Source organism: Balaenoptera musculus, chromosome 6, assembly GCF_009873245.2.
Source record: "Balaenoptera musculus isolate JJ_BM4_2016_0621 chromosome 6, mBalMus1.pri.v3, whole genome shotgun sequence".
Classification (NCBI taxonomy): domain Eukaryota; kingdom Metazoa; phylum Chordata; class Mammalia; order Artiodactyla; family Balaenopteridae; genus Balaenoptera; species Balaenoptera musculus.
The window spans coordinates 47,659,210-47,675,968 of record NC_045790.1 but is presented as its reverse complement, the minus strand read 5'-3'; the positions used below and the strand labels follow the sequence as shown (position 1 = coordinate 47,675,968).

Sequence of the window (16,759 nt, the reverse complement as noted above, 5' to 3'; positions counted from 1 at the left end):
TTATTGCAGTGGCTTCTCTTGTTGTGGGGCACAGGTTCTGACAGCGCGGGCTTCAGTAGTTGCAGCACTGGGGCTCTGTAGTTGTGGCAGTTGTGGCTTGCGGGCTCTAGAGCACAGGCTCAGTAGTTGTGGCGCACAGGCTTAGTTGCTCCGTGGCATGTGGGATCTTCCCAGACCAGAGCTCAAACCCTTGTCCCCTGCATTGGCAGGCAGATTCTTAACCACTGCGCCACCAGGGAAGTCCCTGTTACATTGAGTTTTGTATCTGTTTTTTCTGCCAAACCAGGTTGTTTTGATTACTATGGCTTTGTAATATAGTTTGAAATCAGAGAGTGTGATATCTCTAGCCTTGTTCTTTTTTCTCAAGATTGCTTTGGCTCTTCAGGGTCTTTTGTGTTTCCAAATAAATATTATAATTTTTTGTTCCATTTATGTGAAAAATGTTCTTGGGATTTTGATAGGGATTGCCCTGAATCTGTAGATTGCTTTATGTAATATTTTAAAAATTAGGTAATTAAAAAATATAAACATTTTAACAATGTTAATTCCTCCAATCCATGAGCACAGAATATCTTTCCATTTATTTGTGTCTAAAATGTCTTTCAACAAGGTCTTAATAGTTTTCAGTATAGAGGTCTTTCAACTCCTTGCTTAAATTTATTCCATTTATTTTATTCTTTTTGTGGTGATTGTAAATGGGATTGTTTTCTTAATTCCCCTTTCTCCTAGCTCATTGTTAGTATATAGAAATGCAACAGGTTTTTGTTGGTTTTGTACTGTGCAACTTCACTATATTCATTTATTACTCCTAATAGTTTTTTGGTAGATTCTTTAGGCTTTTCTATATATAAAATCATGTCATCTGCAAACAGTGAGTTTTACTTCTTCCTCTCCAATTTGGATGCCTTTTATTTCTCTTGACTAATTTCTGTGGCTGGGATTTATATACTATGTTTCAGCTTCACCTTTGAGTATGATGTTAGCTGTGGGCTTGTCATATATGACCTTTATTATGTTGAGGTATGTTCCTTCTATACCCACTTTGTGGAGAGCTTTTTATCATAAATGGGTGTTGAATCTTGTCATCTGCTTTTTCTGCACCTACTGAGATGATCATATCATTTTTATCCTTCATTTTGTTAACGTATGTATCACATTGCTTGATTTGCAGATGTTGAACCATCCTTGCATCCCAGGGACAAATCCCACTTGATCACGGTATATGATCCTTTTAATGTATTGTTGGATTTGGTTTGCTAGTATTTTGTCGAGGATTTTTGCATCTATGTACATCAGAGATATTGACCTGTAGTTTCCTACTTTGTGTGGTCTTTATCTGGTTTTGGTATCTGGGTGATGTTGGTCTCATAAAAATGAGTTAGGAAGTGTTCCCTCCTCTTGAATTTTTTGGTATAGTTTGAAAAGGACAGGTATTAAATCTGTAAATATTTGGTAGAATTTACCTGTGAAGCTGTCTGGTCCTGGTCTTTTGTTTTTTAGAAGCTTTTCTATTACTGCTTCAGTCTCTGTACTAGTGATCGATCAACTCGGATTTTCTCTTCATGATTCAGGCTTGGAAAGTTGTATGGTTCCAAGAATTTGTCCATTTCTTCTAGGTTGTCTAATTTGTTGGCATATAGCTGTTTTCATATTCTTGTAATCCTTTGTATTCCTGTGGCACCCACTGTTATTTTTTTTCTTTTGTTGCTAATTTTATCAGAGCCTTCTCTCTTTTTCTTAGTGAGTCTATCTAAAGATTTGTCAATTTTGTTTATCTTTTCAAAGAACCAGCTCTTACTTTCACTGATCTTTTCTTTTGTCTTTTTAGTCTCTATTTCATTTATTCCCACTCTGATCTTTATTATTTCTTTCCTTCTACTGACTTTGGGCTTTGTTCATTCTTCTCTTTCTTATTTTATTTTATTTTTGGCCACACAGCACAGCTTGTGGAATCTTAGTTCCCCAAACAGGGATTGAACCCGGGCCCTCGGCAGTGAGAGTGCAGAGTCCTAACCACTGGGCCAGCAGGGAATTCCCGTCTTGAATATTCTTGATATTAATTCTCTGAAGAGAAATTATTAATTTTGATGTTATCCATTAATTTTCCACCTTATGATTTGTGCATTGGGAATCTTGTTTTAAAAGTTATTTCCCATCTGTAGTACATGAAATTTTTTCCCTGAACGTTCTTCTGTGAGCTTTATATTTTACTTGTGATATTTAGGTTTTAAATCCATCTAAAGTCTACCTTTGTGTATGACTGTAGAGATCCAGCTTTATTTTTCTCCATATAATGAGCCAGTTTTACATCCTTCCTTCATTGATACATAGTGTCACCTTTATCATATATCAAGTTCCTATGTATACCTCATTCTGGTTCTCTGTTCTTTCTGTCAGTACTGTATTATTTTTATTACTCTGTATTTATGATGTCTGGGTGGTAGCGTAAGTTCCCCCTTACGGAAATTTTTTTCTTATAGTTACGTATTTTTGCATATAAAATTTTAGAGTAACTTTGAGTTCCTTAAAAAAAAAATCCACCTGAAGTTTTCATGGGATTGAATTAGATTTATAGATTTACTTGGGGGAAATGGACATCTTCAGTATTATTCTCCTATCTATAAGCATGGTATATATCTCCATTTTTTAGATATTCTTTTAATAGAGTTTTAAATTATTCTCCATATGTATTTTTTTTGTAAATTTTTTAAAAAATTTATTTATTTTATTTACTTATTTTTGGCTGCATTGGGTCATCGTTGCTGCACACGGGCTTTCTCTAGTTGTGGCAAGTGGGGTCTGCTCTTCATTGCGGTGTGCGGGCTTCTCATCGCGGTGGCTTCTCTTGTTGCAGAGCTGGGGCTCTAGGCACGCGGGCTTCAGTAGTTGTGGCATGTGGGCTTCAGTAGTTGTGGCACACGGGCTCTAGAGTGCAGGCTCAGTAGTTGTGGCGCATGGGTTTAGTTGCTCCACGGCATTTGGGATCTTCCCAGACCAGGGCTCAAATCCATGTCCCCTGCATTGGCAGGCGGATTCTTAACCACTGTGCCACCAGGGAAGCCCTCTCCATAAGTTTTGTACTTTTTTTTGTTAATTGTGTTTCTTAATCTTTTGTGGTAAGTACCTTATTTTATATTTTCTAATTGAATATAAAGGAGCATTATTGATTTTCCTCCCTAGGATGTCATTATGGAAGATTTCCAACTGACAGCCAAGTTTAAAGATCTTTTTTTTTACAGTAATACCCAAATGTATACCCCTACATTCTACAATTAATGTTTTACTTCACTTGCTTTATCTATCCCTCCATCCATCCACCAATCCATCTTACATTTTTATTCATTTAAAATAAGATGTAGATGGGGAATTCCCTGGCTGTCCAGTGGTTAGAGCTCCGCACTTCCACTGCAGGGGGCACGGGTTCGATCCCTGGTCGGGAAACTAAAATCCCACATGCCCTGCAGTGCGGCCAAAAAAAAAAAAAGATGAAGACGTTAAATCACTTTTCCCACAAAGACTTGAACGTTCATATAATTAACTAGAGTTCAGTATTTATTTACAGTTTTTTTCATTTAAGGTAAATTTGATTTGTGCAAAACAAAGCCTTATCAAGATACAGAACATAACTATCACTTTAGAAAGCTCTCTTAATGTCCCTTGCAAGGTGAAACCCTCACCCCATCCCCACCCAGAAGGAGAAAGAGAGAGAGAAGATGAAAATAAAATTCTGAATGAATAGAGTGGAGAGGAAATGACTAGAGACAAAAATGGAGATTCATAAGGGGCGGAAGGGTATTATAAACAATTATAGGTTAATACATGTTAAAATGCTGTTTTTTTTTTAACTAAGAAAATTAAGGAAATATTTTGCTTTCCATCTTCCTTCATAGCTTTCTTTAGTGTCTCTCAAAAACTGAAGGGATCTTATATTAAACTATAATGACCTGCTCTAGACCTTTTCATTTGAAAAGTTTGGGACAAGAGGGAAGAGAGAATGAGAGCCAGGAGTGTGTGTGTGTGTGTGTGTGTGTGTGTGTGTGTGTGTGTGTTTGAAATAGGCAGTATTTCTATGGATTTGTATAACTCATTAATGACTATTTTACCATAAAGTGATTCTAAATATGATGAAATTTAAAGGCTTCTAGGATTTTTAAAGACTTTTTTGGGTTTTTTTGGACTGGTCCATATTTAGCTTTTTCCTGAAACCAAGTACCTCTGGTGACAGTTTACAAAGTGGAAGCATTACACTGGCAAGTGAACCTTTGGAGCACAAACCCATATCCAGTTCAGCAGAACCTGACCTGATCAACTTTATGGATTTCCCAAAACATAACCAGACCATAACTGAAGAAACAAGCTCTGCAGTTGAATCAAGGTACCATGGGGTTCAGAGAACTCTTCATTAAAAATTGGGTACCCTTGTAAAAATTCCATCTTTAAATACAACCTGGCTTACATAGGCATAAGCTCTGGTATTTTAAGAATTTAACCTTAAATGTTTACTACCATATATTGTTTAAATATCTAATGAATGGATCTGATGATAAATCATTTTTAACACTGTGTTTAATGTTTTACGGTGGTCTTTTACAAAAATGAACTTTTCAACAGTAAAAAGTATTTTCCCCTTCAGTGTAGTCATTGTCAGTTTCCAGACACATACTCTCTTTACAGTGAAGTATACCTTTTACTCTTAAATAATATTGAGTCAAACATTTTTTGAGAGCCTATTGTATGCTAAGCATTATGCTAAACACTAAAAATTAAAAAGTAAATAAAATCTGACCTCTGTCCTTAGGTGGATCATGGTCTGGTAGAGATTAAATACTTGGCAATGAATCTACATTACTTACTTACATGCATTATACATGTAAGGTGATGTATAGGTGATTTTGTTTAATAAAGACGAAATAATTTTTGAACAAGGCAAATGAATGGACACTTAATCTTTTTAAGATAATACCATAATACCTGTTATATACCATATATCCTCTTCCTACCCTTCATCAGATCATCCACTCCATCCTGTTTTTCTGACCAGTTTTACAAAAATACCTGAAGAAAATTTAATTCTTACAAGGCGGTACTGACTCTTCTCAGATATATTCAGTACATTCAAAATTCATTGTAGAAAATAGTCTAGCTCTACAGATTTAGATTTTTTAACACAATCTAACCACAGCATTTCTTCTTCATTTTTTTAAGTGATGAAATAATGAAAGCCAGTGGAGATGTCCAAACTATGAAAATTTCACCTGTGCCTAATAGTTTATCAAAACGAAATGTATCTTTGACTAGAAGTCACAGTGTTGGAGGTCCCTTGCAAAATATGGACTTTTCCCAGAGACCATTTCATGGCATTTCAACAGTTAGTCTTCCAAACAGTCTGCAGGAAGTTGTGGTATGTAACAGCATTATAATTATACTGTGTGTTCATGTAAGTATTTATTAAAACAGCATGTAATTCTTCTGTAGTAGGTTTATTTTAATCACATGAAAAGTGATAAGAATTTTTCATAAGCAGACTAAGAACTTTAGAATTTCAAATATGTACACAAATAAACAGAAGAGTATAATGATTTCCTTTGACGCATCATCCAGCTTCAGTAATTTTCAGCTTATGACCATTTTTCTTTCATGTATACCCTCATTCAGTTCTTCCATAGATCCATTTGAAGCAGATTTCAAACATCATATATTCCATTTGTAAATATTTCAGTATTTATCTCTAAAAGATAAGGACTCTTAAAAATACAATGTCCTTATCAGACCCAAAAAATAACAAATAATATCAAGTTATTCAATCTTTGTTCAAATTTTTTTTTTATCGAAGTATAGTTGCTTTACAATGTTGTGTTAGTTTCTACTGTACAGCAAAATGAAGTAGAGTTCCCTGTGCTATACAGCAGGTTTGTTCAAATTTCTAATGGTCTCAAAAATGTCAAGTTGTGTGTTTCGTAGTTTGAGGAATCAGGATCAAATAAGGTCCATGCTTCATATTGGTTAATCTGGTTTTATTAGTCTTTTTAAATCTGTAGACTCTTTTTTTCCCTTGCACTTTATTCCCTTGCAATTTATTTGTTGATTACAACCCTGTAAATTGGTAATTGCAGTTAGAAGCTTGATCAGATTCAGGGTTTTTTTGTTCTTTTTTGTTCATTTGTTTATTTTTATAAGAGAGCTTCATCAGTAGTGGTATGTCCCTCCAACAGGAGACATGAACTATCTTTGTGATGTTAGCAGCTATTAACGCCTCAATGCCTAGATCAAGTTGTCCATTTGGAGCTATAAAATGATGATAGTCTAATTCTGTCATCTTTTTTATTATATGAAATATATCTGTAAAGAGAAACTAACCCCATGGCTTTTGTCTGGTTTTCCAAAGATGCAATTTATGATGGAAAGGCAAAATAAATATTTGATTTTTTTTCCTTTTATTTATCAGTTTTCAAAGTAACAAGTTGGGTTCCTAGCATTCTCCAAGGTGATCCATTATCTGGGGGGATAGGGTATCATTATGAACTCATTGGTTTAAACATTTATGTTTATATCCATTGCTGTTGTTATCCTTATTGATGCTTATATTATTCCTTCTTTGGTCAGCTAGAAGCCTCTACAAGTTGGTGCCTTAATCCTTTTGACACAACTCTGGTAGCCTTTTTATAATTTTTTTTTAAAGCTTCCTTGCTTTCTTATATTGCAAGATGTTTCATGCTCATGTTATATTATTTCCTTCTCCAGACCTAGAATTAGCCATTTCTTTAAGAAACCTGGTTCCTTTTATAGGAAAACAGTATTTGGAGACCTCAATCTGGGCACTATGGGTACTTGTTAATACTGGTCATAAACATTTTATTCTGACTATAATATGCACAACTTACAAAGTCTAGGTTGGGGTTTTTTTAATTCATTATTTCGTTTGATTTATAAAGTTGCTCTTTAGTTTTTGTTGCAATCAAATGTAAAAACAAGTTAGATACAGGTTTAAAAAGAGTCAAGAAATATTAACACAGGGACTTCCCTGGTGGCGCAGTGGTTAAGAATCCACCTGCCAATGCAGGGGACACAGGTTCAATCCCTGGTCCCGGAAGACCCCACATGTCACAGAGCAACTAAGCCCGTTCGCCACAACTACTGAAGCCTGCTCGCCTAGGGCCCGTGCTCCACAACAAGAGAAGCCACCGCAATGAGAAGCCCGCACACCACAATGAAGAGTAGCCCCTGTGTGCAGTGACTAGAGAAAGCCCATGTGCAGCAACAAAGACTCAACACAGCCAAAATAAATAAATTAATTAATTAATTAATCATTTTAAAAAAGAAATATTAACACAAAAAATTGCATAATCTGTTTAGAGTTTTAAGCGGAAGATAAAGTCACATATTTTTTGGTATCACCATTATAAAACATCAGAAACGCAAATATTTCTTATAAAAAATTGAAAAGGAAAAAATCAAACCTACATAGGCCGTTGCTGTTAATGTGATAGAGAAAAACTCATGTTTAAAATAGGGTCTATTACATGGATTAATAATTTTCGTTTGTAATCATTTAACTTAACGGTATTTATGATTAAGTACTTCTTAATCTTTATGTTTTCTTCAGGGTGTTCTTCTTTTATGTTTTCTTTAGGGTGTTCTACTACATGTAGTAATGGCCCTGAAATAATTGACTTTGAAAGGATAGAGAAGTATAATCTCATTGAGACATACTCTGACACATACATAATAACATAGATCATATTCACTTCTTTTTGTATTTCTATGTTTTTAAGGATCCTTTAGGAAAAAGACCGAATCCTCCCCCTGTTTCTGTGCCCTACTTGAGTCCTCTAGTGCTTCGTAAAGAACTTGAATCTTTGCTAGAAAATGAAGGCGATCAGGTGATTCACACGTCCTCTTTCATCAATCAACATCCAATCATTTTCTGGAACCTCGTTTGGTATTTCAGACGTTTGGACCTTCCTAGTAACTTGCCAGGACTTATCCTCACATCTGAACATTGTAACGGAGGTGTACAGGTAGGGAATCAACTTCAATACTTATACTACATTGGTGTTCGTTAGGATGAGGCTTAACTTCAGGTAGCAGGAAGTATACAACAATAGTGGCTTAAGTCATACGTTATTTCTCTCTCACTTAAAAATTTAGATAGGTGGTCCAGGGATGGTATAGTGTTAGAGACTTGAGAGCCTTCTATCTTTTTGCTCAGCAGTGCGACCTCCATTTCCAAGTTTTATACCTGATCTAGGAGAGCTGACTCTACTTACAAGCTGTCACATCCACATTCCAGCCAGCAGTTAGAAGAAAAATGGATGGAGAAGAGTATGTCTCCTTTATCTAGGGACAGTTCCTAGAGTTGCACGTAATCTTTTCATATGTATCTGTTTGGCCTAAACTTAGCTATATGGTCATTTCTAGTTGCAAGTGTAGCTAGAAAAGGTAGTTTTTATTCTGAAATATAATATTCCCAGCTGAAATTCTCACAACTTTATTTTAAAGGACTCATATTAGCCATATTTTTCAGATGATACAACTAAAAATTACGGAAGTTATTTTTGCTAGGTCACATACCTCATAAGTGGAGGGGGGCCAAGACCACAGTCTGGCTCTCTGACTCTGAAACTCCTGCTTTGCTTGAGCTGGCATCCCTGACTCCCCGGGAGACAGTGAGCTCCTAGAACTCCTTCATTTTATGATACTGAATATCGAGAGATACCCCCAACCCCAAACATACATCAGGGGCACAACAAACTTTTAGAGTAGTATAAATTCTATTTTGACTCATTTATTTTAAGTAGTAGTCAGTACAACAGGATAGTAGAAACCATTGCACTTTCTCTTACCTTAAAATTTGTTTTGATGGAGGTTAATCTTCCTTGTGGCTGCTGTGCCAGTTACCAAGTTGTCATTCAGTCCTTGAAAGTCAGAATGAGAAACATGCACCTCAGAAAATAATAAGAACATTTGTAATCAGATATAAATAAAAATTTTTAAATTTTCACAGAATTTTAGGTCCACAATTTTGAAAGAACTCATCTGTTTTATATAATCAAGCTTTGCTAGGTCCACTGGTAATCATTATTATGCTTGGGGTACTAATACTTTCTACTGATCTTTTTTAGCTTCCCCTGTCATCTCTGTCCCAGGATAGCAAACTCGTGTATATTCAGCTGTTATGGGATAATATCAACCTTCATCAGGAACCAGGAGAACCTCTGTATGTCTCATGGAGGAATTTTAGTAAGTAAAATAGAATTAAAGATATAAGAGACTCAAACTGGAAACAACCCAAATATCCATCCACAGGTGAATGCATAAGCAAATTATGGTACAGTCCATCCACACAGTAGAATACTGTTTAGCAATAAAGAAAAATGGACTACTGGGGGAAAAATAGAATTAAGGAGACAATTAAGGAGAAATTATTTTGCTTTATTTTTAAATCTTTCATTCATTTTTAGTATCTCAAGGTTTTTTCCATTTTAGTTCAAATTTTTTTGCTATTGTACTGACCCATTTATCAGGTCTCCAGCTGAGTTGAGTGGGGTTTTTTTTGTGATTCTTGTAGTTTATCTGTCAAATACTAATTTGGTTAGGTATTTGGAGAGTAAATTCTCTATAGTGGATGTGTTGGTATAGATCATAATTTCAATTATATGGGTACTAGTCTCAAAGATTCTGGCTTTATTTTTATTTATTTTTTATAAATTTATTTATTTTATTTATTTATTTTTGGCTGCATTGGGTCTTCACCGCTGCGCACGGGCTTCTCCCTAGTTATGGCAAGCGGGGGCCACTCCTCACCGTGGCACATGGGCCTCTCACTGTGACGGCCTCCCCCGTTGCGGAGCATGGGCTCCAGGCACGCGGGCCTCAGCAGTTGTGGCTCGCGGGCTCCAGAGCGCAGGCTCAGTAGTTGTGGTGCATGGGCCCAGTTGCTCCGTGGCCTGTGGGATCCTCCCAAACCAGGGCTCGACCCCGCATCCCCTGTGTTGGCAGGCGGACTCCCAACCACTGCGCCACCAGGGAAGCCCCTGGCCTTACTTTTAGTTTTTGTATTTAGAACATATTTTTACAAGGGGTTTAAAGGGTTATCCAGTATTCAGAAGCGTTATGAGTCAGTAAGAAACCACAGACCACCCAGTAGGTGAGTAAATGGTATCAATAGGCAGTTCATGGAAGAAACATTAAAATGCTCTGTTCTATAGATATACAGTGTACAAAGCTGTTGGTACAACGATGCTTACTGCAAGATTATTTATAATAATGAAAAACTTAAGCAAATACGTAACACGAGAATTGTGATAAATCCACACTATGAGATGTTGGCAACCAAGAAAAAGAGTCATTTGTATATAGGTTCCCGAAAGGATGGATTTTCGTTATATATTAAGTGAAAAAAAAGGCAAGTTGCAGAACAGTATGTGATCTTTTCTCTTTTTTGTAGAAAAACAAAACCAAAAATATTTGTGTTTTTAATGTATGCAGAGAAAAAGGTCTAAAACCGTGTATGTCCCAGGCTGTTAACAGTACCTGCTCAGAAGAGGAAGGGAAAAGTTCACTCTGTGTTTTGTTTTGTTTTGTTTTTGGCTGCGTTGGCTACTCTTCGTTGTGGTGCGCGGGCTTCTCGTTGCAGGGGCTTTTCTTGTTGCGGAGCACGGGCTCTAGGCGTGTGGGCTTCTGTAGTTGCAGCATGCAGGCTCAGTAGTTGTGGCATGCGGGCTCAGTAGTTGTGGCTCATGGGCTGTGGAGCGCAGGCTCAGTAGTTGTGGCGCACTGGCTTAGTTGCTCCGCAGCATGTGGTATCTTCCTGGACCAGGGCTCGAACCCGTGTCCCCTGCATTGGCAGGCGGATTCGTAACCACTGTGCCACCAGGGAAGCCCCCACTCTTTATTTTGTATTTTTACTACAATCTTTCACTACTTAGCAGTTTTTCTACTTAAGCTAGAATAAAAGAATCTGACATTTTCCCTTGAAATATGCCAATCACAAAATTATGGCTAAATATATTATAAGCTATTTTTGTCTTTTTGTTGTTGTTTTCCCAGTTCTGATATTTGAATGCTTTTTAAGCAGAAGTAGACTAACTTTGAAATTTATGCTGGAAAATAATAGAATTATAACTGCTATTTCTTTAGTTGTTTTCCTGCATATCTTGAAATAGATAAGTGTTTTAAAATGTTCTATAATTTGTGGTGAGAATAAAATTTAGAACTCTCAAGAATAGCATTGTTTCTTTACTTGATTGGCTACTTTAAACAAAGAATTGGTATATAAATAACATTAAAAGACATAATAGAATTTAGTGGTGACTTTTGGAAAAGCAGTATGGGGAGCTATACAGTCCCATTTCTCAGCGAAACAACCATAATTGGTGAAAGTTATTAAAGAAAAAAAAGTGTCTACAGCTGTCAAGCAAATGAAGAAATATTTATTCAAGAAAATATATTGGGCTTCCCTGGTGGCACAGTGGTTGAGAATCCGCCTGCCAGTGCAGGGGACACGGGTTCGATCCCTGGTCTGGGAAGATCCCACATTGCCATGGAGCAACTAAGCCGGTTCGCCACAACTACAGAGCCTGCGCTCTAGAGCCCACGTGCCACAAATACTGAAGCCCACGCGCCTAGAGCCCGTGCTCCGCAACAAGAGAAGCCACCGCAATGAGAAGCCCGTGCACCGCAATGAAGAGTAGCCCCCGCTTACTGCAATTAGAGAAAGCCCGCGCACAGCAACGAAGACCCAACTCAGCCAAAAATAAATAAATAAAATTTTTTAAAAAAAGAAAATATATTAAATTTCAGTAAAAATGGTCAGTTTCTGTGGCATTTGAGCTACAACTTGCTGCTCCCCACCAGCCCCCAGTCAAGGGCTACAGCATCTCCCTGGGAAAGACAGGTTGCCAGCAGTTCTCATCCTCTCAGCCCTATTCAGTTCCAGGAGGAGAGGGAGGCTTACTTCCTCCACTCAGCCCCCATGCACTGCCAGCTTCAGCAACCCTCGAATACTGGGTCTCTGATTGTTCCCACAGTGTCTTGCTCATAAGGGAGAGGTTTTATGCCAGGAGAGGCAAGCTAAAAAATCAGAGGCAGCTGCATCCCTCCAGTACCCCATTCACAAAGAAGGGGAATCATTCCAAGAGAAGGGCCGCTGTTCCCAGCCCCAGCTCCAGAGCAGTGGCTGAGAGGCAGGCCATAAGAACAGAGCTCTGAAATTCTCCCCAAAGGAAATGACTTTATTTGGGACAGACTGTGGAGAAGTTCAAGCCTGAAAGCACTCTTGGAAAGAGTGGAGATTTTGGTGAGAAGGCCAGCATTAATTACCCTGATACAAAAACCAAAGACATCATAGGAAAACAAAACTAAAAATCTGTATCACTTATGAATATAGACATAAAGATCCTCAACAAAATACAAGCCAACCAAATCCAGCAGTTGAGAAAAGCAGTTGTACACCATGACCGAGTGCTGTTTACCCCAGGCATGCCGTGTTGGTTTGAAAATCAATTAATATAATATATCATATCAATAAAATAAAGGACAAAATCCATATGATCATCTGAATAGGCACAGCTAAAGCACTTGACAAAATCTATTGCCCTTTGTTAAAAACACTCAACAAGGGACTTCCCTGGTGATCCAGTGGTTAAGAATCCGCCTTCCAATGCAGGGGACACGGGTTCGATCCTTGGTTGGGGAACTAAGATCCCACATGCTGCGGAGCAACTAGGTCCATGCGCCACAACTACTGAGCCGGTGCGCTCTACAGCCCGTGCGCCACTAGAGAGTCCATGCACCGCAACTGTGGAGCCCACACTCCACAACGAAAGATCCCGCATGCTGCAGGGAAGATCCTGAGTGCTGCAACTAAGACCCAAAGCAACCAAAAACAAAAAAACAAAAAAAACCACCAAGCTAGAAATAGAAAGGAGCCTCCTCAACCTAATTATGAGCCTCTGAAAACCCACAGTTGATATCATTTAATGGTGAAAGACTGAATACTTTCCCCCAAGTACAGGAACAAGACAAAGATGTCTGTTTTCATTATTTCTTTTCAACATTGTACTGGAGGTTCTTGCTAGAACAATTAGACAGGAAAATAAAAGGCATCCAAGATGGAAAGGAAGAAGTAAAACTATCTCTATTTGCAGATTATGTCATCTTACATATAGAAAATCCTAAATTAGAAAATCCTAAGGAATACACACACACACCCACACCCACACACAAAACATATGGAACTTATTTATTAAATAAGCTCAGCAGAGTTGCAGGATATAAGATCAATACACAGAAATCAACTGTATTTCTATATACTTTCAATGAATAATCCAAAAATTAAATTAAGAAAATAATTCCATTTATAATAGCATTAAAAATAATAAAATACTTAGGAATACATTTGATAAAAGAAGTACAAAACTTATTATACTCTGAAAACTAAAAGTATTGTTGAAAGAAAGTAAAGACCACCTAAGTAAATGGAAAGAAATCCCATGTTCATGGGCCAGAAAAGTTAATATTGTTAAGATGGCAGTACTCCCAAATCGATCTATAGATTCAGTACAATCTATATCAAAATTCCAGGTGGCTTTTTTATAGAAATTGACAAGCCTATCCTAAAATTCATATGGATTTTCAAGGCCCCTAGAATAGCCAAAACAGTCTTGAAAAAGAAGAACAAAGTTGTAGGACTCATACTTCTGAATTTGAAAACTTACTACAAAGCTACAGTAATCAAGAAAGTAGAAAACTGGCATAGGATAGACATATAGGTCAGTGGAATAAAGTTGAGTTTCCAGAAATAAACCCTCACATGTACAGTTAACTGCCTTTCAGCAAGAGTGCCAAGGACCATTCAGTGGGTAAAGAATAGTCTTTTCAACAAGTAGTGCTGGACAACTGGAACAACATGCAGAAAAAATAAAGGTGGATCTCTTCCTGATTCACTGCTAATTGGAATAAAAAATAGTGCAGCTGCTTTGGTGTAAATAGTTTCACGGTTGCTCAAAATGGTAAACAGTTACCATATGACACGGCAGTTGCACTCTTAGGTATATACCCAAGAGAAATGAAGACATACATCCACATAAAAACTTGTACACTGTTTTTAGCAGCATTTTTCTTAATATCCAAATAATGGAAACAACCTAAATGTTCATTTTAACTGATGAATGGATAAACTATGGTATATCCATACAATGGAATATTATTTGGCAATAAAAAAGTAGTGAATACTGATACATACTACAAAATGAATGAATTTTAAAATATTATAGAAGCAGCAGCCACAAAAGAGAACAGAAAGTATGATTCCATTTATATCAAACAATCAGAATAGGCAAATCTGTGAAGACAAAATTAGATTAATGGTCGCCTAGGGCTGAGGGGTTGGGAAGATAGAGTGACTCCTAATAGGTAGATTTCTTTTGGAGGTGATAAAAATGCTCTAAAATTGGTGATGGTTCCCCAACTCTGTGAATTAAGGAGCAATAGTGAAGTTGCAGATTATATTTCGGTTATGCTCTAAAATCACAACATAACATGAAAATCAAATCTATTTAGCAGGTAGAAAAACTAGGATCAAAACCTAGTAGCAGCCATTATTTCCTCTTGTATTGTAACAGAGAACTTTGCTATTTCTATGGTTGAACACAAATGAAATATTACTAGTTGCCTTTATTAAGGGGCTGGATTGTATGAAAATTACAGTAACTTGCTTTATGACAGACACTTAAAATGAGGCTGACTGGGGAACTTTTGGATACATAGTTCCATCTCAACTAATGTGGGTGTAATAAAATTGTATGGCTGCTGGGATTACCTACAGTATTAAAGTTTTCCCTTTTTCTGGGCCAAGCTCACATTGTTGATTTTGTGTATTTTTAATGTTACTATGATTCAAGTATACCACTGAAGCACTTTTGTAATATATGAAATCTGTATAAATATTTGTTCTTAATAATTCTAGAATTACCCTTGTATCAATTAGGATTATATGCTACTGTATTTAATAGAAAACAACAGAATCTTAAACAGGTAAAGATTATTCTCTCACATGAAGAATTTATGAAGTAGACACTCCAGGACTGGTAGGCAACTCCTCTGTCATCGGGGACCCAGGCTCCTTATGCTTTGTCTGCTTTTCCATCAGGAAAGATTCATGGTCACAGGATGGCTGCTGGAGTACAAGATATCACATTCCAGCCTCAAGCAGGAAGCCCTAAGTTCAGGAAAAGGGCAAAGGGACAGGCCTCTCCTATCTGAAGAAAGCAAGAAAAATATTTTTTAGCTGGTCACATCGCTACATAATTTTACTTGTGATGGGGAGGTGGTGTTGAATAAAAAATGATACAAATCTGAAAAAAAACTTCTTTAATAATTAGAGTGACTAAATGTATTCTTTTACTGTGTTCTTATTATTAGATTCTGAAAAGAAATTGTCTCTCCTGTCAGAGGAACAACAAGCAACAAGCGCTTTAGTAGAAACCATCAGGCAGAGTATTCAACATAATGATGTTCTTAAACCCATCAACCTGCTTTCACAACAAATGAAGGGAGACATGAAAAGACAAAGGTAATGGTACCTGATGCCACTCGAAATAATTTCATGGTATTTTAAAAATGATTTTTAAAACTATCTCTAGTTGTAAAAGAAACACTCATTGTAGAACATCTGATTGTCTTAAAAAGTGCTACCCAAATGCATTCATACTTGATCACAAACATAATAAAAATATCTGGGAAATAGATTAAATTTTAGGAGGTAATTCATTTATGTCTAAAATGTACTGAGTCTTTGTGAAAACATTACTACTATTCACTGGAAACCTATAAATGTGTTAACATTGATGTTATACATATGTACTGCTTGTTCAGGTCCTGTCACGCATCTTATCCTGTGAGATGTAAAAAAAAATATGGGTTTAGGAGTAGAAACAATTTAGGAAAATGATGGAAGCAATGAATTACAAACGATATGGAGCTATCCTGATCCTCTTACTATTTATTGTCTGCTCACATGCTTGGATCAGTACTCATCCCAGTCTCAGCATAAGTGAATTTTGTGGTGGAAGCTTCAGAAAAAGAGACATAATACCTTCTATCAAACATAAAGTGTTGCCAGGTGCTCTTCAAGTTTCTAGTCATGGCATCTTTGAAGATAGTCTCAGAAATGATAGGACAAGAATTCATTATGAAAATGGACAGATCCTTCTATAATCTCAACAGTTGAGGTAGAGATTATCTCCTTCACAGGCTAAAGAGCAGCCACTTTCAAGTATCTGTAGTTGAAGGACAGGGAAGGAGTATTAGAAATGACATATTATGGCTTCTGAAGCTTCTAAAGAAAGCTGCATGGAGCATCATCAGAATCAGCATTACTCTCTCATTTTTTTTTCTGTAAATACTCAAATCAGTTCATAAGTTTCCCCTTTTTTTAACAAATGAGCCACGAATCTCATTTTTAAGGTTTCATTTGTAACGTTTTTATGTTCGCACATCAAATAAAGGTGATTTATCCTTTACTGTTGGGTTAAGTAGTAGAGACCACACCATCTTTCATACTGTTTGTGTCCAAGGGTTTTAGACCCCTAACTTACTTAGAAATTCATCTCTTTTGTCATGTGGCAAAAGTCTGCTTTTGTAAATTTGAATTAGAAATTAGAAAAGTTACCTATTATATTGCTAAATAATTACAATAAAGTTAAAATAAGCCATTTTTAATTATTTTGAATGTGAAGCTTTATGCCCATTAACTTTT

The 16,759-nt window shown here is 36.7% G+C and overlaps 1 protein-coding gene across 5 annotated transcripts in view; it reads left to right on the top strand.

The window, feature by feature from the left end:
• The window catches only part of DENND4C (DENN domain containing 4C), a 131,296-nt gene that overhangs the window by 110,547 nt on the left and 3,990 nt on the right, over positions 1-16,759 (top strand). For 4 of the 5 annotated variants that reach the window (XM_036856758.1, XM_036856759.1, XM_036856761.1 and 1 more), the window contains 5 exons: positions 4,193-4,375; positions 5,206-5,401; positions 7,773-8,018; positions 9,123-9,240; positions 15,424-15,574. In XM_036856758.1, the coding sequence (XP_036712653.1) occupies positions 4,193-4,375; positions 5,206-5,401; positions 7,773-8,018; positions 9,123-9,240; positions 15,424-15,574 (894 nt within the window). Of the gene's footprint in view, positions 1-4,192; positions 4,376-5,205; positions 5,402-7,772; positions 8,019-9,122; positions 9,241-15,423; positions 15,579-16,759 lie in introns of those variants that run through there. The other variant, XM_036856763.1, reaches the window with a different exon arrangement.